General features: G+C 44.3%; 1 protein-coding gene across 1 annotated transcript in view; it reads left to right on the top strand.

Moving 5' to 3' along the window:
* The first annotated feature begins 487 nt into the window (after positions 1-487).
* ERMP1 (endoplasmic reticulum metallopeptidase 1) overlaps positions 488-27,408 on the top strand; it is a 68,993-nt gene continuing 42,072 nt past the window's right edge. Inside the window, exons 1-4 of the mRNA XM_069764374.1 lie at positions 488-812; positions 12,837-13,138; positions 24,984-25,111; positions 25,471-25,576. Coding sequence (XP_069620475.1) covers positions 553-812; positions 12,837-13,138; positions 24,984-25,111; positions 25,471-25,576 — 796 coding nt within the window. The 5' untranslated portion in view covers positions 488-552. The remainder of the gene's footprint in view (positions 813-12,836; positions 13,139-24,983; positions 25,112-25,470; positions 25,577-27,408) is intronic.

The raw sequence follows: 27,408 nt of genomic DNA, 5'->3' as shown, positions 1-27,408 counted from the left end.
GACCCATCACTACCTGATTGGGTGGCGGGCTCACGTGGCGTAATAAGAGTGCTGACATCGCTAGAATGGCGCTGGCCTGGGAGTATAAAGGGCACACATCCAGATTGAGAAGGAGTTATCCTAGTAGTGGACAATCCCTTTAAGGAGTACAGTGTCAGCACTATATGGGTGCCATACTGGGCCCACAGAGCAGAGGCTGTGGAGAGCCACCTGTGTGCATGACGGCTAGGGAAGGAAGCGGAGCTGGCACTCTGGCTGCAGACACCCCCAGCAGAGTTCAGTGCAGGCATTCCTGTAGGCAGCTAGCTGAGGGCAGACCACCGTGATGCAGCGGTATGTGCTCCGGCGCAGCGCTCACCTCTCGGCTGGTGAAGGAGCGCGGCCCGTTGGACCCTCTCCGCCCCCTGTTATTTGCCGGCAAGGACAACCGGGAATTCTCTGCTTGTCAGCTGCTTCCCGCTGCACTGTGATTGGTCGGTTCAGTGACAGCGCGGGCTCTGGTTGGCTGGGAGTTCCCATGGCAGCGGCAGGCGGAGCTACAGTGTGTCAGGCATGGAGAGGTCGGGAGGTACTGTCCGCCGGTCCCGGCACAATGTGCTCAGTTCTGCGGCCGGGGCCGGCCATGGGAACCGGCGGGAGGATAACGGTGGTAATGATCGAAAGACTCGGAGCCGTGGCTTGGTGTTTGGAGCTGGAGTCCCGGCCGTGCTGCTGCTCTATGTGCTCGGCATCAGAGGACTGGTGCACTTATCATTGCGGCAGCTAGTGACTCCGGGTGCCCGCAGCAGCAGCTTTAATGCCACCAGTGCCAGGTACGTGCGGGCTACTTGTGTGTAGTGGGTGTGGGGTCCGCGATGTGTGCAAGCAGCAGCGGCCAATCAGCCTTCCCGCTATAACATGGGCTGTGTACATCAGGTTATAGCATGGTACATGTACTAGTCTGTGTGATGTATAGGTCTGCCCTGCGTGTCCCTCCCCCCCGCGATGTGCCCCGCGTGTCCCTCCCCCCCGCGATGTGCCCCGCGTGTCCCCCCCCCCCGTGATGTGCCCCGCGTGTCCCCCCCCCCGTGATGTGCCCCGCGTGTCCCCCCCCCGTGATGTGCCCCGCGTGTCCCCCCCCCCCCCGCGATGTGCCCCGCGTGTCCCCCCCCCCGCGATGTGCCCCGCGTGTCCCCCCCCGTGATGTGCCCCGCGTGTCCCTCCCCCCCGCGATGTGCCCCGCGTGTCCCCCCCCCCGTGATGTGCCCCGCGTGTCCCCCCCCCGTGATGTGCCCCGCGTGTCCCCCCCCCGTGATGTGCCCCGCGTGTCCCCCCCCCGTGATGTGCCCCGCGTGTCCCCCCCCGTGATGTGCCCCGCGTGTCCCCCCCCGTGATGTGCCCCGCGTGTCCCCCCCCGTGATGTGCCCCGCGTGTCCCCCCCCGTGATGTGCCCCGCGTGTCTCCCCCCGTGATGTGCCCCGCGTGTCCCTCCAACCCCGCGATGTGCCCCGTGTGTCCCCCCCCCGTGATGTGCCCCGTGTGTCCCCCCCCGTGATGTGCCCCGCGTGTCCCCCCCCGTGATGTGCCCCGCGTGTCCCCCCCCCGTGATGTGCCCCGCGTGTCCCCCCCCCGTGATGTGCCCCGCGTGTCCCCCCCCGTGATGTGCCCCGCGTGTCCCTCCAACCCCGCGATGTGCCCCGTGTGTCCCCCCCCCGTGATGTGCCCCGCGTGTCCCCCCCCCGCGATGTGCCCCGCGTGTCCCTCCCCCCCGCGATGTGCCCCGCGTGTCCCCTCCCCCCCGCGATGTGCCCCGCGTGTCCCTCCCCCCCGCGATGCGCCCCGCGTGTCCCCTCCCCCCGCGATGCGCCCCGCGTGTCCCTCCCCCCCGTGATGTGCCCCGCGTGTCCCTCCCCTGCGATCTGTGCCAGGCTTTTTGGCTGTGGCGCCTTGTCCTCTGATGGGTATTTGGAAGTCCAGCGCCCTTCTAGAAAGCCTGCCTAGATGGGACTGGCTGATCTATACTAGTATAGGGCTGTCAGAGCGGAACATTTCACAGTCTATACAAGCCTGAACTGAGTGTGTTTCCTGCACGGATCTTATAGGCAAATATGTGGCTTCACGTTTGTGTTGGGACACACACACTCAGTCCAGGCATTGCAGTCTGTATGCAGACCACCAATGGCGTATCTTGAAACTCATGGGCCCTAATGCGAAAGCTCCAACGGGGCCACCAAATATTTTAAATCTTTAATAGCAATAGTCTTTTTCTATAGGACAAAGGGACTTTTAGGGCCCCCTAGGCTCCAGGGCCTGGGTGCGATTGCAACCCCTGCACCTTTTGTAGTTACACCCCTGCAGACCACCCATCTGAATCCAGTGTTGTAATGACGCAACCTCCATCTGGAATGGGAGGCTATGTCATGGCTGCAACTAGGAATTTCAGGGCCCGATACTGCCAAACTGGCAACATTTTCAGGGCCCCCTTGAGAGTCCGCCCAGGCTCTACCCCAGCCCCGCCTCCACCCCTCGAACCGTCCACAGTCCCACTTCCACTTCTGCACCACATCCTCATCAATCACACATTTACAGTTCCCATTACCACATATATAGCCAGTAGCTTTTGTTTTGGCCAAAAGATTTTTTAATCCGCCACTATGACAAGGTAGGCTCTTTTGGCCGGGTCCAACTCTCATGTAACTTACTAAACATTTATTAAAATAACCAACACTCTTTAGGTATATTTTTTATTTATTTTTCAACTTTTAAAATGACCAATAATATCACATACAAGGAACAAATACTGCCACACCATGACCAGACCACATATTACCACCACAGTGACCGAAAAATACTACATACAAGGAACAAATACCGCTACACCATGGCCAGACCACATGTTACCACCACAGTGACCGAATAATAGCACATACAAGGAACAAATACTGCCACACCATGACCAGACCACATATTACCACAACATAGTGACCGAATACTACAATACTGATCAATAAAAAAACAATACTAATATCAATTGTAAATAAGTGGAATAAATGCCACTATAAAAATGTATAATAATAATTACCATAAGTGCCATTATACACAGGAGATCTGTACTTCGTATACAGTGTCCATGTACAGGTAATACAGTGATCACTGGTGACATATACAGGAACTCTGTACATAGTGTCAGTGTACAGGTAATACTGTGATCACTGGAGACATACACAGGAGCTTTGTACATAGTGTCACTGTACAGGTAATACAGTGATCACAAGTGACATTATATATAGGAACTCTGTATATAGTGTAAGTGTACAGGTAATAAATACAGTGATTACCGGTGACCTTATACACAGGAGCCCTGTAAATAGTGTCAGTGTACAGGTAATACAGTGATCACCAGTAACATTATACACAAGAGCTCTGTAAATAGTATACAGTGTATAGTGTCAGCGTACAGGTAACACACTGACTCACCGGTGACATTGCTAGTTGAAGTTCTTCATCTTCACTTTTCATCTTCATTCAGTACAGACCGCCAGGACTCGTCTCTGCAGAAAATAACACAGTTATTCCCAATTTTTCCCCAACCGCTTCACTGCGCCAGATGAAGGAAGAAAAAAAAGCGACAGTGTCATCCTGCACAGTAACAGTACATCTCCTTCCCCATAGTGAAAACAGTATCCTCAAAAATAATATCCTTTAATTAGCCCCTACAGTAATAATATTCCACATTCTGGACCTCACGTGTCTTCACATTCTGCTTTGTCTTTCCATATTTCCCCCATAGACATCCATAATAGTATAATGTACCCCATAGTCATATATAGCAGTATAATGTACCCCATAGTCATATATAGTATAATACACCCCCATAGTAGTATAATGTACTCCCATAGCACTATAATGAAGCAGCCCCACAGTATACTGCAGCATCCCCACAGTATAATGCACCCACATACCGGTATAGTATGCCCCATACCACGGCTTTACACAAAAAGAAAAATTTTCCTTCCCTGGCCGAGCTCCAGTAATGTCCTCACCTACGATATGGCTGAGGCGGCGTGCAGTGTCGTTCCGTGGTATAACAGTGACGTCATACGTCGGCGACGTGCGCGCTGACGTCTGCTGCAGGCCTGTGATTGGCTGGCGGCTGTTAACTGTTGCTGTGCGGAAGGAATCTCCTGCACAGCAACAAATTTGAACTGATCGTGCGTTAACATAGGACCCCTTCTTTGATATCACCTTCACAATTCTTGCATCCATTGAACTGTTGTGAGTTTTTGGAGAGTTTCTGCTTGTTTTTCTTTGCATGAAGTCAGAATCGCCTCCCAGAGCTGCTGTTTTGATGTGAACTGCCTCCCACCCTCATAGATCTTGTGCTGGATGATACTCCAAAGGTTCTCTATAGGGTTGAGGTCAGGGGAAGATGGTGGCCACACCATGAGTTTATCTCCTTTTATGCCTATAGCAGCCAATGACTCAGAGGTATTCTTTGCAGCATGAGATGGGGCATTGTCATGCATGAAGATGTCCTATACATTGGACTGTGATATTTATCTTGCGGAGACTAAATAGACATGCTGCGGTCTAGAAAGACGTGCCGCATGTGCATATACGCAGGTCTGTGCCACTGCATGTTTGTACCCATAGTGGAGATAGAATTTCATAAAATCCCATCCACTAAGCTGTAACATCTGGACGCTGCGGATTGGATGCTGCAGCTGTATGCAGCATCCAATCCACAGCAAATACTGAAGGAATGCGCCCCATGGACACACACCCTCATAGTGCCTTAGCCTTAAAGGTGATCGCATGCAACTTTTTTCACAGCTTATATATGGATCTTTGAAAACACTAGTCTTTTCTACTGTAAATTGCCGAAGAAACGCACCAAAAAATGCATGTAATCTGCACATGACTATCAATAAACTGTTCTCAAAGTCCAATACCAGGAAGTGTCAAAAACAAAGTATCTTGATTACAAGAATGACATACGAACAAGAGACACAAGCCACAGCGTCAAAAACTTGACAAAAATGCATGTAAAAAAAAAAAGCACTAAATGCAGTGAAAAATCACAAGTATCCTTAATTATTTAATAGGTGCAGAAAATCTTCAACTTATTAAAGGGAACCTGTCACCCCCAAAATGGAAGATGAGCTAAGCCCACCGGCATCAGGGGCTTATCCTCAGCATTCTGTAATGCTGTAGATAAGCCCCCGATGTAACCTGAAAGATGAGAAAAAGAGGTTACATTATACTCACCCAGGGGCGGTCTGATGGGTGTCACGGTCCGGTTCGGGACCTCCCATCTTTATACGATGACGTCCTCTTCTTGTCTTCACGCTCCGGCTCCAGCGTACTTTGTTTGTCCTGTTGAGGGCAGAGCAAAGTACTGCAGTGCGCAGGTGCTGGGCCTTTCTGACCTTTTCCAGCGCCTGTACACTGCAGTACTTTGCTCTGCCCTCAACAGGGCAGACAAAGTACGCTGGTGCCGGAGCGTGAAGACAAGAAGAGGACGACATTATAAGAAGAGGAGGCCCCAGACCGGACCGCGACGCCCATCGGACCCGGACCACAGCGGGACCGCCCAGGTGAGTATAATCTAACCTCTTTTTCTCATCTTTCAGGATACATCGGGGGCTTATCTACAGCATTCCAGAATGCTGTAGATAAGCCCCTGATGCCGGTGGGCTTAGCTCATTTTCCATTTTGGGGGTGACAGGTTTCCTTTGAAAGGAGTAGGAGTATTTCAATATGCTGAATATCGCTGTATGCATTTGGATTTCCCTGGAAAGCAAAAAAAAATATTTTTCAAATGAACGCTAACTGTATACATTTTGGCAGATAAATTTGAAGCCGCGATCACAAGAAATATATACTGTACTTATAATTTCCGTGCTTATCTGAGAGATGTTCACGCAATATTTGTGTGATATGAACCCTGAACCAGGCATCAGATAAATGTCCCGTAGCTGCGACTAACAACTGCAGAAAACAGTCAGAGTTCAGCTGTGCTTTAGTTGTAATTTTTCCTGAGCTGCTCATATAAGCGATAAATCCTCTACACGCTGATAATGTCTCCCTGTACCTTTTTATTACCTTTATTAATTTGCAGAGGATATGAACATGTCACGCGAGGTCACCTTGTCCTCGCACATTGATTGCTGTCATAAAATGTTTAGATGAGTGACATATAACTACCTTCCCCCATTTCCAATGAATATTCATTTTCAGTCCCTGTACAGGATTTGTCATATAAGACAAGAGAATCATAGCAGAATACATTTCTATAGCATGTCAAATAGAGTCCTCTGCCTAAATTCATAGGACTTGGGTAATACCCATATGGACACTCCTCATCAGTATTAATGCAAGAAAAACATGGAGTAACAGTCCAAGAAAAAAAAATGTGCTAAAAACGTTTTTTTCTTTATTAAATTACAAAAAGGCACATAAATATACATGACAAAATAATTTGCATAGGGAGGAATGGACAACAAAAGATGTGGGTCTCAACAATCATGTAGTAAGGTGGGCACAGCATTCATGAAAAACATTAAGTGCTAGTGCTTAAATGGAAAGGTGCATTAGTATATTAACCATGGCACAATATTAGTTATTTAAAGCCCTTCACAACAGGGATCCATAAGGTGCCATTTAATAGTATGCTATATCACTGCTACCTGAAGCATAAATACAGAAATGCTCTTACCCATAGTACCTCGTTAAGACATCACAAAATTAGCCCCAACGCGCGTTTCGCGTTGGCTTCTTCCCAAACTCACTCTGTGAATACGATGTTTGATTCCGCATGTGTTCAATGAACACATCCGGAATCATTGCCCGTACAACAGGGGGCGGCGCTTTGGGCAGAGCGGGGTATCCGCTACGTTCAAAGCACTGCCAATACGCCCCAGAATCAGGTATTAGAAAAAAGCTGCACCTTATGGCTATGTGCACACGTCCGGAATTTCCGTGGAAATTTCCGCGGCAATTCCGGTACTCCCTCCCGTGGGAAAAACGCATGCGGAATTGGCATGCGTTTTCCGGCTAAACACTAGCGTTTTACAAGCGTAATTAGCTTGCAGAATGCTAGCGTTTTCCAAGCGATCTGTAGCATCACTTGGAAAACTTATTGACAGGTTGGTCACACTTGTCAAACATAGTGTTTGACAAGTGTGACCAACTTTTTGCTATTGATGCTGGCTATGAAGCATCAATAGTAAAAAGATCTAATGTTAAAAATATTAATAAAAAATCGTGATATTCTCACCTTCCGGCGTCCCCGGCAGTCTTCCCGCTCCTCGCGATGCTCCCATTCCCAGTAATGCCTAGCGGCAATGACCTCAGATGACGTACGGTCTCGCAAGACCACACGTCATCACAGGTCATTGCTGCAAAGCATCCTTGGGAACGTGAGCATCGCGAGAAGCTGGAAGACTGCGAGGGACGCCGGAAGGTGAGAATATCACGATTTATTATTTTAATTGTTTTTTTTTTAAACAATTACCGTATATGGTTCCCAGGGCCTGGAGGAGAGTCTCCTGTCCTCCACCCTGGGTACCATCCGCACATGACCCGCTTACTTCCCACATAGTGGGCATAGCTACATGTGAAAAGTAAGCGGATCAATACATTCCTATGTGTGTGGAATCCCCGCGATTCCGCACAAAGAATGAACATGCTGCGTTTTTTTCCGGAATGCGATTCTGCCGCGGAAAAAAAACGCAGCATGTGCACAAAAAATGCGGAATGCATTCTAATAATAGGATGCTTAATGTATGCTTTTTTTCTGGTTTTTATAGCGAAAAAAACACGAAAATTCCTGAACGTGTGCACATAGCCTATCTGTGAGTTTCTGCCTCTGTAGGCCAAAATTTAGCCTAATCTCTCAATGAGATGATAATCCTTCTTGTCATTCAAGACTGATCTTAGGGTGGGGGGGAGGGATAAAAAAAAGTGACTGATAAGTGATCAAAGGGCCATTTTTCTCTAGTAAGATATAGAAGAAAATTTCTTATCTTCACCTTTTGCTATTGATTTATGGAAATATAAATTAAAACTACTGTTACTATTTAAAGTTTTCCGTGTACAGTGCCTTGACATGGACAACTTTTTTAGAATGCAAACTTTGTTCTCCTGATCTCTTTTTTTTTTTTTCTTGAGAAGTCAATAAATGGATCTTATTCTATAGTCTTGATTGACATTACAGTTTTACAATTTTTACACTTGGGGATTATATTGTATTTCCTGACTAGGTATTCCACCTACTACTACAGAGTTACACCTGTTCTGCAGCAGCTGGCTTTTCAGGTTTCAGGAGATTATCAGATTTTATGAGACACACCTATGTCTCATGATAAGCATAACTTTCTGCTATTATTTATTCCAGTATATCAAGGGTGTTGTTTCTTGGATTGCCTTGGAAAGATTTCATGACGATCCCTCCCTATTACTGCGTGGCTTTATACTTTGGGGGCCTGACTCCAGGTCAAAAGTGGCTACACTTGTTCTTATAATATTTTCCTTTTGAGTATTTTTTAATTTTATTTGTCTAAATCTGCCATACGTTTCCAAGAATATTTATTTTGAGTTTATTATGGTGTTATCTAAGGGGCTATGTCTCGCAGGGTAATGACGCAAAGCATACTATAGACACAGTCCTGTATCCGTGTGACTGTTTCCTCCGTTTTACTTTTTTTTTTTTTTCTCCTCAGGTCATTCTAGTTGCAAATTTTTTTTTTATTTTTCACTAAAGCAGGTGGAAAAACTTTTTATTTTTTATTTTTATACATTGACTCTTACCAATGGATCAGTTAAAAATTGATGAAACTCTGATGGAACTCTGAAGTACAAAGCATGTCTTCCATGTTTCATCAGTTTTACATGGATCCCCATAGATTGTGATAGTCTTTCTGATTCGCAAAATGGGTGACAGTAAGACATGCCGAGTATCCTGGACAAGGAGGCACTGATCCATTTTTAACCCCTTTCTACCATTGGATGTACTATTCTGTCCATGTGGGGTGGGCCTTACTTCTCAAGGACGGAATAGCGCGATCAGCCGCGCTCTCGGAGGGGAGTGCGGCTGATCGCGGCCGGGTGTCAGCTGACTATGTGCCAGGAGCGGTCACGGACACTCGGCACACTGGGATCAAACATGATCGCAGTGTTCCGGCGGTATAGGGAAGCATCGCGCAGGGAGGGGGCTCCCTGCGTGCTTCCCTGAGAGGAGCAACGCTGATCTGTCACTTTACTGTGATGTATCCCCCCTGGGGCAAAGTAAAAAAAAAAAATCCTAAATAAATAATAAAAAAATTGTTCCTATTATTATTTATTATTATTATTATTATTTATTATTATAGCGCCATTTATTCCATGGCGCTTTACATGTGAGGAGGGGTATACATAATACCTATAAATACATTCCTTTATCTAAATAAAAAACAAACAATAAAAGTACACATATTTAGTATCGTCGTGTCCGTAACGACCTGACCTATAAAACTGTCCCACTAGTTAACCCCTTCAGTGAACACCGTAAAAAAAAGAAGAAAAAAACCTAGACAAAAAATAACCCTTTATTATCATACTGCCGAACAAACAGTGGAATAACACGCAATCAAAAAGACGGATATACAGTCATGGCCAAAAGTATTGACACCCCTGTAATTCTGTCAGATAATACTAATTTTCTTCCTGAAAATGATTGCAAACACAAATTATTTGGTATTATTATCTTCATTTAATTTTTCTTAAATGAAAAAACACAAAAGAGAATGAAGCAAAAAGCAAAACATTGATCATTTCACACAAAACTCCAAAAATGGGCCAGACAAAAGTATTGGCACCCTCAGCCTAAGGCTATGTTCACACTTTGCAGATTCCACTGCGGATTTTTCCGCAGCAGAATTCCAAAATCCGCAGTGAAAACCGCAGCGCGTTTTCACTGCGGATTTATCGCGGTTTTTACTGCGTTTTCTTCTGCGGATTTTCAACTGCAGTTTTCTATTGGAGCAGCTGAAAATCCGCAGAAAAGAAGTGACATGCTGCGGAATGTAATCCGCAGCGTTTCCGCGCGGATTTTTCTGCAGCATGTGCACAGCGTTTTTTGTTTCCCATAGGTTTACATTGAAATGTAAACTCATGGGAAACTGCTGCGGATCCGCAGCGGTCAAATCCGCTGCGGATCCGCAGCAAAATCCGCAAAGTGTGAATATAGCCTTATACTTGGTTGCACAACCTTTAGCCAAAATAACTGCGACCAACCGCTTCCGGTAACCATCAATGAGTTTCTTACAATGCTCTGCTGGAATTTTAGACCATTCTTCTTTGGCAAACTGCTCCAGGTCCATGATATTTGAAGGATGCCTTCTCCAAACTGCCATTTTTAGATCTCTCCACAGGTGTTCTATGGGATTCAGGTCTGGACTCATTGCTGGCCACCTTAGAAGTCTCCAGTGCTTTCTTTCAAACCATTTTCTAGTGCTTTTTGAAGTGTGTTTTGGGTCATTGTCCTGCTGGAGGACCCATGACCTCTGAGGGAGACCCAGCTTTTTCACACTGGGCCCTACATTATGCTGCAAAATTTGTTGGTAGTCTTCAGACTTCATAAGGCCATGCACACGGTCAAGCAGTCCAGTGCCAGAGGCAGCAAAGCAACCCCAAAACATCAGGGAACCTCTGCCATGTTTGGCTGTAGGGACAGTGTTCTTTACTTTGAATGCCTCTTTTTTTCTCCTGTAAACTCTATGTTGATGCCTTTGCCCAAAAAGCTCTACTTTTGTCTCATCTGACCAGAGAACATTCTTCCAAAACGTTTTAGGCTTTTTCAGGTAAGTTTTGGCAAACTCCAGCCTGGCTATTTTATGTCTCGGGGTAAGAAGAGGGGTCTTCCTGGGTCTCCTACCATACAGCCTCTTTTCATTCAGATGCCGACAGATAGTACGGGTTGACACTGTTGTACCCTCGGACTGCAGGGCAGCTTGAACTTGTTTGGATGTTAGTCGAGGTTCTTTATCCAACATCCGCACAATCTTGCGTTGAAATCTCTTGTCAATTTTTCTTTTCCGTCCACATCTAAGGAGGTTAGCCCTAGTGCCATGGGCTTTAAACTTCTTGATGACACTGCGCACGGTAGACACAGGAACATTCAGGTCTTTGGAGATGGACTTTGTAGCCTTGAGATTGCTCATGCTTCCTCACAATTTGGTTTCTCATGTCCTCAGACAGATCTTTGGTCTTCTTTCTTCGTCACACACGCCGATTCAGCGATGTCTGCGGGAGTCCAGCGACGAAATAAAGTTCTGGACTTTCTGCTCCGACCAACGATGGCACAGCAGGATCCTGATCGCTGCTGCTTGTCAAACTCAACGATATCGCTAGCCAGGACGCTGCAACGTCACGGATCGCTAGCGATATCGTTCAGTGTGAAGGTACCTTTATTCCCATTTGGTTTGTACAGTCCTACCCTTCCCTATATACATCTCTACCTTTGGTGAGTGTTTTGTATGTTAGTTGCTTTTTGTTGTCCCTGTTTGTCTTGTGTGTTTATACACTAGCATTTCTGTCACAGGTCTCCTAGCTTAAGGTATAACAGGAGAACAGTAAAGGTACCGTCACATTAAGCGACGCTGCAGCGATATAGACAACGAGCCGATCGCTGCAGCGTCGCGGTTTAGGTCGCTAGGAGACATCAAACACTGCAACAGCAGAACGATGCAGGAGCGATCCAGTGACGTAACAGTGACTCGCTTATCGTTCTCGCTCCATGTAAAAACGTTGCTGGCGTTGTTGCTTTTAATGTAAAACACGACGATACACGCCGATCTAGCGACCAAATAAAGTTCTGGACTTCTAGCACTGACCAACGATGGCACAGTGGAATCCAGATCGCTGCTGCGTGTCAAACACAACGAGATCGCTATCTAGGACGCTGCAACGTCACAGATTGTTGCCGTTCTCGTTGCAAAGTTGCTGAGTGTGACGGTACCTTTACAGTCAATAGATATTTAAAGGGAACCTGTCACCCGCTCCCCCCCCCCCCCCCCCCCGGGCCTATTAAAGTTAGTATTCAGCAGCACTAAGGCTGCATTCTGTGAAGGTGGCTCTTACGTTTATTATCCCTAGGAACGCCAAAATAATGACACTTATAAATTTCCCGCCATACCTCTATTGAGTCAGGGAGGTATGTTTTCTCCCCCTGACTCAACCGCCTCACAGCCGTCCATCATTCCCCATCTTGCCTCCGTGCACCACCTCTCTTTGTCGTGACGTCGCCGTCGCCTTAGTGTAGCGGAGGCCCCAGATCCCACCCCGCAGTGTGTTATGATGTATTCACACTGCGGGGCTGGGAATCTGGCACCTGCGCAGTGGAGCAGGTCATCGTGCTCCATTGAACATAGTGCCAATGTCTCACGAGATTTGTGAAGTCTCGCGAGACTTCGGCACAATCTTCAGTAGCGTTGACCTGAATCTGTCACGGGCATTTGTATAAGAAGAAAAAGTACAGTGCTGACCTGGAGACTAGAATATAATCTTTTTTACCGGAATCCCCTAGGATTGATGTAGTCCATCAATTATATCAAATTTTGGCTTTGAGCCATTTTGGTATTGTTGATCCTTTCCCATGTATATTGTGGGTAAATTTGGATACATTTACTGTACATGAGTATAATTATCTATTAATGTATACAGTAATCTCTACTTTGTATTTCATAAGTAGGCTGGTAAATATTTAAGGACCTTTTATATTTTATTCATGTTAATCCCATTATGTTCAGTAAATATAGAGATTCGTTGGAATGTGATCTTTTTGGCTGAAGTTTCTGTTCTATTTATGGTTTTTACAGGGTTTACTTGGAACATATTACAGCTATAGACTCCAGGACTGTAGGGAGTCCGGCAAATGAAATCCTCACGGTTAACTACTTATTAGACAAGATCAATGAGATAGAAAAGAAGAGCAGCAAGATCCACAAAATTGCAGTGGATCTCCAAAGACCTACTGGCTCGTTCAGCATAGACTTCCTTGGAGGTTTTACAAGCTACTATGATAATATAACCAACATTGCTGTAAAATTGGAGCCGGCTCGAGGGTCACAGCATGCTGTGCTAGCAAATTGCCACTTTGACTCTGTAGCCAACACCCCAGGTAAGAATGACCTAATTTGTTTGAATCTATGGAAGGGTCACTTTTTTTTCTGATATTTACATTGCTCAAAAAAATGGGTCACTTAAAGGAAACCTGTGTGTGAAACCACACCGTGAGCACAGCTACTAAGTGGTGCTATAGTTAGGCTCCCACACCATATACTAAATCAACATAGAACTTAGCACGCAACTTGGGATGCTTGAACAGAAGGATTTTATTTTGCAGTATACTCAAAACGTTTCGGTTCAACATGAACCTTCTTCAGTTACTACTAAATGCAAAAGGCGCAAATAAACGCAAGAAACAAAACAACGAAAGTATATGCAAAAAAGTAGAAGAAATCGGTGGAATATAATGTAATCATACATAATATATAGCAGAGATAAATGTGACAGAGAATACAAGCCAAAATCTGCGCAACAATCAAATATGGGTGTAGGGAAGGGGGGAAAGTGCAGGACCGGTAGTGGTATGTGGCAGTGTGACGGAGGTATATAGGGAACATTCCGTATACGGAATACATATGATGAATGTGCCCGGAAGTCAGCGGGCCAGAATAAATCTATGAAGGGGACTGTAGAAAGCAATGGGGTTACCAGAGGATAAGGCAAAAAACCATGGGGAATCATATAGGTGGGTATGTTACTTATGATGCAGTCATGATATGTGGAGAGAAGTACTAAAAAAGTATGCAGATAATGGTAGTAAGCGGGTGAAGCAGAGATTGGTTCACTAACCGTGCAAGGAGGAGTTAATTTACCTGTAGGAGAGTCGGGTAAAGGCGTGTATACCGCCAGACGCGGAGTCCACCGCTTGTCTGGGGATGAGGACTCCGTATGGATTCTATAAGGGGAAGAGGCGGGACAAAAAACGGCCGGCAGCCAATGAATGGAAGGCCCCGGCCGGAAGTGATATATCCCTGCAGAAAAAAATGTAAGCAGTGCTAGATGTAGCAGTGCTAGAAATATGAAGCAAACCGGAATAGAGCCAAGCTGGTAACTGGTACCCATGAATTGAAAGGCGGTGGGTGTAATGGGAGAAGGTGGGGAAAAGAGGGGACACTGGATGTTGAATACAGGTAAAGAAAGATGGGAGATGCAGGGAGCAGTGGGTGTGTTAATGGGTGGAGCATATACTTTTATGGAAAAGTGTGCACCGTATATAGCAGGGGAAGTGCCCATAGTCTGCAAAAGGTAAAACTAGGTGCAGAGTAATGTCCGGAAGCTGAAGGAATGGATGTGCCCCATATTGTAGACGTGCAGGAGAGGATTCGTGTTGGTGACTTCCAATCGCATTAGTATAAGCGGCTCTAGTAGGGAACAGAACAATATATTAGTATGTGGATACACCGAGCATAAACATGTAAAAGGCATCACAGAGAAGACCGAATTAACAATACAGAAAAAATAACAATACAGAAAAAAACACATTAGATAAATGCTGATATTTCGTATTCCCTGTTGAGGCCCTTTGGATTCATGGTGCCAAGTGTGTGAATCCAGAAGGCCTCACGTTTTTTCCAGAAAAGAGTCCTGTTACCTCCCCTGCGTGGGAGCGGTGCGTGTTCGATGATTTGGTATCTCAACTGGGAGATATTATGTCCCTTAGTAATAAAGTGGTGCTGGATAGGGAGAAGAAGATTCTTACACCTGATGGTACTTTTAGGTTTAGAAATTCTATCCCTAATAGGTTGGGACGTCTCCCCCACATATAGTAGGCCACATGGGCACTTGACTAGATATATAACGTAGGACGAGTCGCAAGTGAAAAAACCTTGTACTTTGAATTCTTTGCCCGATTGGGGGATGTATAAATTTTTCTCCTTTGAGGACATTATTACACTGTGTGCAGGGTAAACAAGGGAAGGTCTCTACTTTAGGTCTGGGTAGAAAAGTCTGTTTCTCACGGGGAAGTTTAGGGCCGATGTCAGCCTTCACAAGGTTGTCTTTAATATTGCGTGCTCGCTTGAAGCATGGGAGAAAAGGTTGTCTGAACGCAGGGACGTCCGGAAAAGCAGTGGATAAAAGGGACCAATTTCTACGAATGGCCTTATGGATGATATACGCAAATGGATGAAATGTATGAACGAATGGTATTCGCTTGGAATTAATACGTTGGGTCCTATTAGAGGGGGACTTAGCTTCATTCAGCAGCGTAGAGGGATAACCCCTTGTGAGAAATTTGTCCGTCATTTCCACGAGGCGTAGGTCACGGGTGGCAGGATCAGATACAATACGCTGTACTCAATGGAATTGTGACTTGGGGATAGATTTGTTTGTAGAGGGAGGATGTAGACTCTGGAAGTGTAGGAGACTGTTACGGTCAGTCTGTTTGACGTAGAGATCCGTGGTGAGGGTACCATCAGAATCCTTAATGACCATGGTGTCCAAGAAGTTGACCCGTTGTTGGTCATGCCCCATGGTAAAGGAAATCCCTGGCCAGGAATGATTGAGAAAGTCAAGAAAGAGCAAGAGGGACAAAGTACGCCTGCGCCGGAGCCGTGGCAAGAAGACAAGAAGAGGACGTCATCGAACGAAGATAAGAAGCGCTGGACCCAGATCGCGACGGCCATCAGACCGGACCGTATCGGGACCGCCCCTGGGTGAGTATAATCTAACCTTTATTTCTCATCTTTCAGGTGACATCGGTGGCTTATCTACAGCATTACAGAATGCTGTAGATAAGCCGATGATGCTGGTGGGCTTAGCTCAGATACGATTTTTGGGGTGACAGAGTCCCTTTAAGCATCACAGTATAACCCTAAGTGAATTACATTAATTACATTTTAGGGCTAGAAATCTGTCCAGTTGGGGATCAAAAGTGATTTTCAATCATTGTCACCTGCCTTGGTGCAAATGAAAGTGACCGCTAGTGTACTGAAGAGGAAATGGCAGGACAACCCCCAAAAAGGAAATTGTTTTGCTGGTTGTGGTCACAGGCAATTATTCTTATCTTTCCTGACCGATTTTTTTTATTTTTATAATTTTTGCAAAGGTCTTGCCATTACGGGTAGCATGAGGCAGTACCTGCAGCCCATTTTGGTTGCACCAGTAGTCCAAGTTATTGCATCCATGCATGCCATCCCAATATTTGCTATGTCTCCCAGCACAGTTTCAAGAGCAGGCAGCAGACCCCAGTAGATGGGCCTTTACATGAGATGAGTCAGACAGAGCCATAAGACGGCAGCAACCCAGAAAAAGGACCGGTATTTACTCCTTTGTATAAGGAGGATCACCACAGCCCTACAAAATGACCTATAATGGGTTACTGTTATGCATGTTTCTAACCAAGCTGTCTGAAACAGACTTCATCAGGGGAACTGTAGGACCCATCGTCCTCTTGTGAGATGTGTGCTCACAGCCGTGCGCTGGGTAGCTCAATTGACAATCGCCAAAGACGACCAGAATTGTGAGGTCTGCCATCAGCACTCCGTAATCTCCAGTTGAGAGAAAGTTCACACTGAAGACATGTAAGAAAGTCTGGAGACTCTGCAATCAACGTTGTGCTTCTTGTAACCTCTTCCAGTCAGACCGATTTAGAGGTGGGGTTAGTAATTGTCTGCGAGGCATATTTTTAGTGGGTCACATAAACATCCAAAAGATGGATAACTGTACCCTTTCTTTTGGGTACTTTTGGAGAAATCCTTAGAGCCATTATCAGACCTTACAATGTTGCAGTGGTTCCTGTGTTCCTACTGATGAAGGACAATGCTGGACCTCATGGCCAAACTGAGTGGTCAGTTCCTGGATGATGAACACAGTGATTCCATTAATCTGCCCTCTTGTTGCCCAGACTTGAACACAATTGAAAACCACTAGAATATTGACTACCAAAGACTGTCCAGGAACTCACCAATGCAATGATCAAGGTCTGGGAGGAGATGTCTCTGGACACCATTTATAGTCCTCATCAGGTACATATACAGGAGGGGGCATACAAACAGTAACATTTTTAGTTGTCATGATGAAATTCATGCACATGGTAGTATCCAATTATTTTACATTTTTTACTGGGTTATTTGGAATCCAGCCCTTAATTGGTTGATAACTTTAGTTTACATTCATAGTTGATCTGTCAATTTTATTCTTTGACTTACACAATTTACCGTATATACTCGAGTATAAGCCGACCCGAGTATAAGCCGACCCCCCCTTAATTTTGCCACAAAAAACCTGGGAAAACTTATTGACTCGAGTATAAGCCTAGGGTGGAAAATGCAGTAGCTACTCGTAAATTTCAAAAATAAAAATAGATGCTCCATACCGTTCATTATTGCCCCATAGATGCTCCATATACAACTGTGCTATATAGAATGCTCTATACCGTTCATTATGGCCCCATAGATGCTCCATATAAAGCTGTGCCACATATAATGCTCTGCACCGTTCATTATGGCCTCATAGATGCTCCTTATAAAGCTGTGCCCCATATACGGTATATTGCTCTGCACCGTTCATTATTTCCCCATAGATGCTCCATATAAAGCTGTGCCATATATAATGCTCTGCACCGTTCTTTATGGCCCCTTAGATGTGCCATATAAAGCTGTGCCATATATAATGCTCTGCACCGTACTTTTTGGCCCCATAGATGCTCCTTATAAAATGCTGTGCCATATATATTGCTCTGCACCGTTCTTTATGGCCCCATAGATGCTCCTTATATAATGCTGCTGGTGCTGCCATAAAAAAAAAAAATCACATACTCACCTCTCTTGCTCAGGACGCCAGCGCTTTCAATATTTACCTGCTCCTCGTGCGGCTCCGTCTCCAGCACTGACGCTCAGCAGAGGGCGCGCACTGACTACGTCACAGCGCCCTCTAACCTGAGCGTCACTGCTAGAGGACGCTGCAGACGGAGCCGCACCGGAGCGAGGAGCAGGTAAATATCGCGCAGCGCTGCGCTCCCCTTACCTGCTCCTGGCGCGGTCCCTGCAGTCCCTGGCTTCCCCGGCGCTGCAGATTCTTCCTGTACTGAGCGGTCACAGTTACCGCTCATTTACAGCAATGAATATGCAGCTCCACCCCTATGGGAGGTGGAGCCGCATATTCATTTCTGTAATGAGCGGTGCCATGTGACCGCTCAGTACAGGAAGAATCTGCAGCGCCGGGGAAGCCAGGGACTGCAGGGACCGCGCCGCAGCAGGTAAGTATAACTACACAGCCCCCACTCCCCCTCACCTGCCGACCCCCGGGTATATGACTCGAGTATAAGCCGAGAGGGGGACTTTCAGCCCAAAAAAGTGGGCTGAAAATCTCGGCTTATACTCGAGTATATACGGTATATCTATAAAGCTTTTCAGCTTAAATATTTTGTTTCCAAACCTATCCGTAATTTAAGTATTCCCTTTATATTTTTTTGAGCATTGCACAATGGACTCCTGTGAGTGTAGCGTATAGGCCATGGAATATTGCACTAATACGAACATCTAAATCTTCTATATATTTATTTTTTTTACTGAAGTTATGCGTGAAGTATGTTTGACAATTGAGCAAAGTTTTGTGTAATTTATAACGATACCAAGATTAATATATTCTAAGGATTAGTCACTGTGCACGAATTTCTCTTTTAAACCAATAAAAATATATCCTGTTTCTCTTTGTACTTTGTCCACTTTATCAGCAGATACTGCATATCTCTGCATGGCTATGCACGTAAATGTCATATTAAGTGTGCTGCCTCTCTCATGTCTTATGATGTAAATAGTAAAGTAGTTTAATGTGGAAAATATTACAAAATGATCAACATTGAGTAGGTTGATGTAACTTCATCACTTTTATTCTTTCATATTATGAATACACCTATAAAGAGAGGCACCACACGCAGATAAAATAAAAGTAATGTTTATTAATGACAAAAACAAGACAAAACATGGTCATAAAAAGCCAAAACAGGCAAAGGTGAGAAACCGGCACAGAAAAAAGATGGACAAACCTGGAAGTTAATAATATAATAAAAATACCCGTGTATAAATATAACTTTCATTAAGGTAAAAAAGTGGTAGGATTTAAGAAAAAAGACACAAGATGGCACTTACTAATTTATTCCTAGCCAGTGCTATAGCCTCTATACTAATAAAAGAATAAATGTATAAATAACTACATACAGAAAGGACATGCATGTGTCAAATATTAATAAATAAGGCTTAATGTGCCATATATACCGACATGCACAATGTCCAAGTACAACCATCTTAAATATGTGTCTAATACAGTACATAAAAGAACATACATTTACCAAAAACAATGGAGAGAGACCAGGAGTCCACCACACCTGACGCGCGTTTCGCAATGAAATGCTTCGTCCTAGCCAGCCTGAGTACATGTGGGGGTTGCGTGGTTGCTAGGGAATCCCCACATGTAGTCAAGCTGTCTAGCAGCTGCAAGTCATGCAGCTGCATCAACAAAAACTAAATCTCCGAGCACTCACAAATACTCGGAGACCACTTGAGCGTGGAAAACCCGAGCAACGAGTATACTTGCTCATCACTACTCATTACTTGTATTAATTGCACCTGTTTGATCTCGTTACCTGTATAAAAGACACCTGTCCACACACTCGTTCAATCACACTCCAACCTCTCCACCATGGCCAAGACCAAAGATCTGTCTAAGGACACCAGGGACAAAATTGTAGACCTGCATAAGGCTGGGATTATCTACAGGACAATAGTCAAGCAAATTGGTGAGAAGGCAACAACTGTTGGCACAACTGAAAAATGGAGAAAAAAAACACAAGGTGACTGTCAATCTTTCTCGGTCGGGGCTTCATGCAAGGTCTCACGTCGTGGGCTAAGGATGATTCTGAGAAAGGTCAGGAATCAGCCCAGAACTACATGGGAGGACCTGGTCAATAACCTGTAGAAAGCTGGGACCACAGTTTCAAACCCTACCGTTAATAACCAACTACACCTTTATGGATTAAAATCTTGGGGGCATGCAAGGTCCACCTGCTCACCCCAGAACATGTCCAGGCCGGTTTGAAGTTCGCCAATGACCATCTGGATAATTCAGAGGAGGCATGGGAGAAGGTCATGTGGAAAGATGAGACCAAAATTGAACTTTTTGGTATCAACTCTACTTGCCGTGCTTGGAGAAAGAAGGCGGAGTACAACACTAAGAACACCGTTCCAACCATGAAGCATGGTGGAGGACACATCATACTTTGGGGATGGTTTTCTGCAAAGGGGACAGGACGACTTCACCATATTGAAGGGAGGCTGGATGGGGTCATACATTACAAGATTTTGGCCAGCAATCTTCTTCCCTCATTAAGAGCATTGAAGATGGGTCGTGGCTGGTTCTTCAGCATGACAATGACCCAAAACACACAGCCAGGGAAACTAAGGAGTTTTTCCGTATGAATCATTTCAAGGTCCTGGAGTCCCCTAGCCAGTGTCCTGAACCTAATAGAAAATCTTTGGAGGGAGCTGAAACTCCATGTTGCCTAGCGACAGCCCCGAAACTTGAAAGATCCGGAGAGGATCTGTATGGAGGAGTGGGCCAAAATCCCTGCTGCAGTGTGTACAGACTTGCTCAAGAACTTCAGGAAACATCTGACACCTGTAATTGCAAACAAAGGTTTCTGTCCCAAATATTGTTTGTTTTTTTATTATTGTAACAAATACTTCATGAAATAAAATTCAAATTATGTAAAAATCATACAAGGAGATTTTCTGGTTTTAATTTTTAGATTCTGTCTCTGGCAGATGAAGTGTATCTACGATAAAATTTATAGACCTCTCCATTCTTTGTCGGTCGGAAAACTTGCAAAATTGACAGTGTATCAAATACTTCTTTTCCCCACTGTATATGTTAAATGACCAATCCCTTGTTTTCAAAAGTATAAGTAATCAAAAGGAAGTACTGTATATGTATAAGCTGAGGCATCTGATTTTGCCACGAAAAACTGTGTAAGCTTATTGACTTGAGTATAAGCCGGATATGCATTGTCCCCTCATCCCTGTCCTTGTATGCATGGCTCCCCCGTCCCTGTCTTTGTATGCATGGTTCCTATCACCTATCCTTGTATGCATGGCTCCCCCATCACTGTCCTGGTATGCATGGCTCCTCCATCCCTGTCTGTGTATGCATGGTTCCTTATCCCCTATCCTTGTATGCATGGCTCCCCCGTCCCTGTCCTGGTATGCATGGCTCCCCTGTTCCTGTATGCATGGCTACTTATCCCCTATCCTTGTATGCATGTTTGCGATTAAGGAGAAAAAAATCCTACTCGCCTTCCTGCGCGCCCTCGATGCATCTCATTCCGGTGCCGACAGCTCTTCCTGCCGAGTGATCACGTGACCCCGCTCATTAAGGTAATGAATATTCACTCCACGCCTATGGGAATGGTGACGCGTGCATATTTATTACCTTAATTAGCAGGGCCACTTGATCGCTCGGCCAGAAATGCTGCTGGCACCGGAACCAACGAGATGCAGCGAGGGTGTGCAGGAAGTTGAGAAGGATGTCTTCTGGAAATCTGCAGCTGTGGGTGTCACGGAGTGCGCTATAAGAGAAATGCATATTCATTTCTCTTTAGCAGCGGGCACAGTTGCAGCCGCCGGCTCCTGCCTCTGTGACCCGCTGCTCCGCCGCTCCTCCTCCTCCGCCAGCCCTATAGGACAATTGACTCGTGTATAAGCCGAGGGGGGTGTTTTCAGCACAAAAAAAGTGCTGAAAAAGTTGGCTTATACACGAGTATATATGGTAAGCGGTTGACCAGCAGCAGCTCTAACTTGCTTTTAAATACTCCTACATCTGAAGGTGGGGACAATGACGCCAGTGCTGATTCTCCTGGGGCTCACGTGAGCCCTGCGACCAGTAAGTGCTGACACCGCTGGAACGGCATCGGCACGGGAGGTGATTATGGGCGTTTTTATTTTAATGGGGCAAACCTTCAGATCATGGTGCATGAAGTAATATAAAGTGCAAAAGTGCTTTGTGCAAACAAAAATAAACTAAAAATGTAAATATACACAACCTTTAATCGTTTCCCCTCACTTGTCTAGGAGGTTAATCAGGGGAAGAAAAGCAGGAACCTTTAACCCATTCAGTTAAGGAAATAAAGGCCCAGCCCTCCATCAGAGCCACACAAGGTCTTGGCATGTGCTCTGAAGCTGGAAGCGAAGGGATGAGCGATGTTCTAGTGGCATGTGTTCCACCATGTCCGGATGTCACGTTATTGGTTCAGACAAGGAAGGAACGCCAGCATATTCGTCTGCGTTCCATAAGGATTAATAATTATGCCAACCTGGGAATATGATAGCAGAGCACAAAGCCACGGCACAACGCTGTATGTTGAACCATCTAACCAATTGATGTACAAATATTACTTTAGGTTTTTATTAATTCTACCTAGCTTATGCAAGGGGCACCATAAAATTCAAACTGGATTTGGGGTGTTACTATAATGGCACCATCCCTATTAATACCTATTTATCACCCGTCCTAAATGTAGATACAGGTACATCTCACAAAATTAGAATATCATCAAAAAGTTAAATTATTTCAGTTCTTCAAAACTAAAAGTGAAACTCATATATTAGACAGTCATTACAAATAGTGATGTATTTCAAGAGTATATTTCTGTTAATGCTGATGATTATGGCTTACAGCCAGTGAAAACCCAAAAGTCATTATCTCAGTAAATTAGAATACTTTATAACATCAGCTTGAAAAAATAATTTTAACATATGAAATGTTGGCCTACTGAAATGTATGTTCAGTAAATGCACTCAATATTTGGTCACAGCGCCTTTTACATAAATTACTGCATCGATGCGGCATGACATGGAGGCGATCAGTCTGTGGCACTGCTGAGGTGTTATGGAAGCCCAGGTTGCTTTGATAGCAGCCTTCAGATCGTCTGCATTGTTGGATCTGGTGTCTCATCTTCCTCTTGACAAAACCCCATAAATTCTCTATGGGGTTAAGGTCAGGCGGGTTTGCTGGCCAATCCAGCACAGTTATACTGTTGTTTTTAATCCAGGCATTGGTACTTTTGGCAGTGTGGACAGGTGCCATGTCCTGCTGGTGAATTAAATTTCCATCTCCCAAAAGCTTGTCGACAGAGGGAAGCATGAAGTGCTCTAAAATTTCCTGGTAGACTGCTACGCTGACTTTGTTCTTGATACAGTGTACCTATATCAGCAGATGACATGGCTTCACAAACCATCATTGTGGAAACTTCATACTAGACCTCAAGCAGCTTGGATTGTCTGTCTCTCCACTCTTCTTCCAGACTTTGGGACCTTGATTTCTAAGGTCTAGTGTGAAGTATCCACAATCAATGATGGTTTCTGGAGCCATGTCATCTGCTGGTGTAGGTCCACTGTGTTTTATCAAGACCAAAGTCAGCACAGCCGCCTACCAGGAAATTTTAGAGCACTTCATGATTCCCTCTGCCGACAAGCTTTTTGAAGATGGAAATTTAATTCTCCAGTAGGACTTGGCACCTGTCCACACTGCCAAAAGTACCAATACCTGGTTTAAAAACAATACTATCCCTGTGCTTGATTGGCCAGCAAAGTCGTCTGGCCTAAACCCCATAGAGACTTTATGGGGTGTTGTCAAGAGTAAGATGAGACACCAGACCCAACAATGCAGACGAGCTGAAGGCTGCTATCAAAGCAACCTTGGCTTCCATAACACCTCAGCAGTGCCACAGACTGATCAGCGCCCTGCCACGCTACATTGATGCAGTAATTGATGCCCAGGGACCCCCAACCAAGTATCGAGTGCATTTACTGAACATACATTTCAGTAGGCCAACATTTCGGATGTTAAAATCAATTTTTCAAGCTGATGTTATAAAGTATTCTAATTTACTGAGATAATGACTTTTGGGTTTTCATTAGCTGTAAGCCACAATCCTCAACATTACCAGAAATAAACACTTGAAATAGATCACTCTGTTTGTAATGACTCTGTCTAATATAGGAGTTTCTCTTTTTGTATTGAAGAACTGAAATAAATTAACTTTTTGATAGTATTCTAATTTTGTGAGATGCACCTGTAAATGCAAATGGATCAAATTAGATGAATTCTGACATCTTCAATCTTTTGGACAAAATAATGTTACCAATTTGGCTGATGAGCAAGAAAATGTGAAGAACTTGGTTGACCTAAATGTGCTATCTCATATATTTCATTTCTGAAGCTGACTGAAGTTACTAAATACTGAATATGCTTGTGGTAGACTATTTCCAACATTTTATTCATCCACTACCCTGCTGTGATCTATAAAATTGTCTGGCCTTCGGGCTGCATATTGAATCATCTGCATAATGTCACAATGCTTGCCATTTAGCCGTCCAAATGTTTGTAATTTGTTTTCTACAAATATTGTAATTTCAAGTTAAATCACTGTTACTCCAAAGTGACAACCAGTATCGCTGTCCTTTCTGTCACATTTGCAAGAAGGGCTAATATAACAAGACCAAAATATGTCAGTATCCTTTCAAATAAATAAACCCTGATTTGTTAATGCTTGTTAGTCAATTTTTGTACAATTGTACACCAGTAGTTTATTGGATTACAAAATCTAATTTTATTTTTCTGCAGTTGAAGAATAACGTCCAACATTTTAAAGGATTATGTGGCTTTTTACTCTAAATAAGCAAACCAAAAACCAAACGCAAAATTTTATTTTGCACAAAATTCTTCAACCAACAGGTGGCATTTAGGAGAATTTGGTGAAAAAAAAAAAATGGGAATAAATAAATATAACAAAAAAAAAAAAGTAATTTTTAAAAAGAAACACTAACACTAAAATTACACTAACTTCACCTTTCATTATCATGATGTGATGTTACTCCTGCATAATTAATGTCATATTACTGTAGGTGCCAGTGATGATGCCGTGAGCTGTGCTGTTTTGCTTGAAATCCTGGGCTCCTTGTCGAGCACATCTGTTCCTCTGAAACATGCAGTCATATTTCTTTTCAATGGTGCAGAAGAGAATATTTTGCAGGTAATTATTATCTTCCTTTTTTAACATAGTTCAAGGTATTAAAAGGATGTTCTTCTCTTTATAAAATGATGGCATATTGCTGGGACCCCACTGTCCTAAAAATTAAAGAGCAGCCATAAAAAATGGTATTTGCCTGAATACATTGCCCTAATCCTCAGGTAAATACCATTCTAGCGAGGAGGCTGGGGAGCCATGTGCTCCTGATGAATGAGGATTATATAACTTGCACCTTATTTTCTCAATAGACGGAGCACTGTTGATTTATACTGGCTTACTTCATTAGTAAAGTGGAATAGCACTGGACATGTAATGATTGACATGCGAATCATGTAACCATTCACTTTATTCTCTCTGGACAGGGCAGTCATGGATTCATCACTCAGCATCAATGGGCCAAGTTGGTTCGTGCTTTTATCAACCTGGAGGCTGCAGGAGTAGGAGGGAAAGAACTGGTATTCCAGACAGGTAAGAATCATGCTGACATAAATTACTTCTATAATATAACATAAAGCTCCAATGATTTTTTTTAGCTAAGACCTCTTCTACCATGACTTTATCTGACATTAAGTGTGAACGTTGCATAATAATAATGGAAGGCACTACACGGAGGACACTGTATGTAGTAATGTATGTTGCTATATAAAAGGAAGGACACTGTAATAAGAAAAAAGTATACATAATATGTGAGATTGTTTGAAAAATAAGACTCTTACTACCATCAGCACTCTACATGTTATACCATTTGAGGAATTGTTTTTTGTGGGACGAGCCGTACTTTTGAATGTCATCATTCATATTACCACATATTTCACTTTAAAATGGGGAAAAAAATTACAAGGTAAAACAGCGAAAAAGACACCATTCCCTTTTTGTTTGTTTTTTTTAGTTGCGTTTTTTTTTGTATTCACTGTGCATTTAAATTGGCTTGGAAACCGGATTCTCCAGGTCAGAACCGCAATATCAAACTTGCATAGTTTATATGTGTATTATTGCAATTACACATGTTTTGTTATACACATGTTTGTTTCCTTTGTGTGTATTGGAAATACTCAAAATAGAGGGAGAAAAGGCAAATAGGAAATAATATCACACGCACAACACCGACAAAAGGTTTGACAAAATTGTTGGCAACTTTCCAAAATTAGGGGTAGACCACTTTGTTTCAAGCATGTGATGCCCATTCAAACTCAACTGTGGCAAGTAACGTGTAGGCGATTTGAATGTAATAAGATAAAAATGAGAGAAGTTGACTCCATCTTTGTGTTGTGCGTCTGTGTGTGCCACTCTAAGCATGGAGAACAGAAAGAGGAGAAAACTGTCTGAGGACTTGAAAATTGTTGAAAATATCAACAATCTCAAAGTTACAAGTCTATCTCCAGAGATCTTGATGTTCCTTTGTCCACAGTCGAAACCTAATCAAGAAGTGGACAGCAAAGAAAAATTGATGAAAGGTTGCAACGCATGATAGTCCGGATGGTGAATAAGCAGCCCCAATCAAGTTTCAAAGATATCTAAGCTGTTCTGCAGGCTCTGGGTGCATCAGTGTCAGCGCAAACTATTCGTTGACATGACATGAAATGAAACACTATGGCTGGGGACCCTGGAGGACCCCACTGCTGACAGAGACCTAAATTAGCTAGACTGCAGTATGCCTAAATGTACGTGGGAAAGGTAAAATCCTTCTGACAAAGCGTCTTGTGGGCAGATGAAACCAAGATAAGAGCTTTTTTGTAAAGCACAATGTGCAGACACGGGGTGTCAGTGTGTGCTCTCATCTTCTGGCCCTAGACCCAATCGACCAGGGCTCATCCCACTGAATGCCTGCTCGCATTTCCCTTGGGCACAATACCACTCAGACAACACAAAATGAGGATAAAACAGAGTGGCAATACTTTATTGAACCACCATCGGACAATAACATGTAGAACAATCCCAGCAAATATACATGATAGTGCAAAATAACAGAGTCTCGCCCTTCCGCTGACTTGCCAGGATTAGAACATCTGCGATTTTGGGCTTCCAGGGATGACTACCCTCACCTGTGCTACCTCGTTTTGGCGGGCATTCACAGAGAGGAGGTAATGACAAGCTTAGGAAGCTGACAGTCCATTGAGGCACGTGGCCAGATGACCGCATGGTCCCAACCTGGCTTCTCCAAACGTATTCATGGGTTCAGTGATGATCAATGGAGCAGATCTGTTTTCTTTCAGTCGGGGCCATGGTCCCCTAAGCTGACATTCTGTAGAATGATAAATCTGTGTCCCTCTTGATGGAGCCATGTTATGCTGGTATAGTGT

The sequence above is a fragment of the Ranitomeya imitator genome, chromosome 1 (assembly GCF_032444005.1).
Source record: "Ranitomeya imitator isolate aRanImi1 chromosome 1, aRanImi1.pri, whole genome shotgun sequence".
NCBI lineage: Eukaryota > Metazoa > Chordata > Amphibia > Anura > Dendrobatidae > Ranitomeya > Ranitomeya imitator.
The sequence above is the reverse complement of the archived record's forward strand: the minus strand, read 5'-3'. Positions and strand labels throughout refer to the sequence as shown.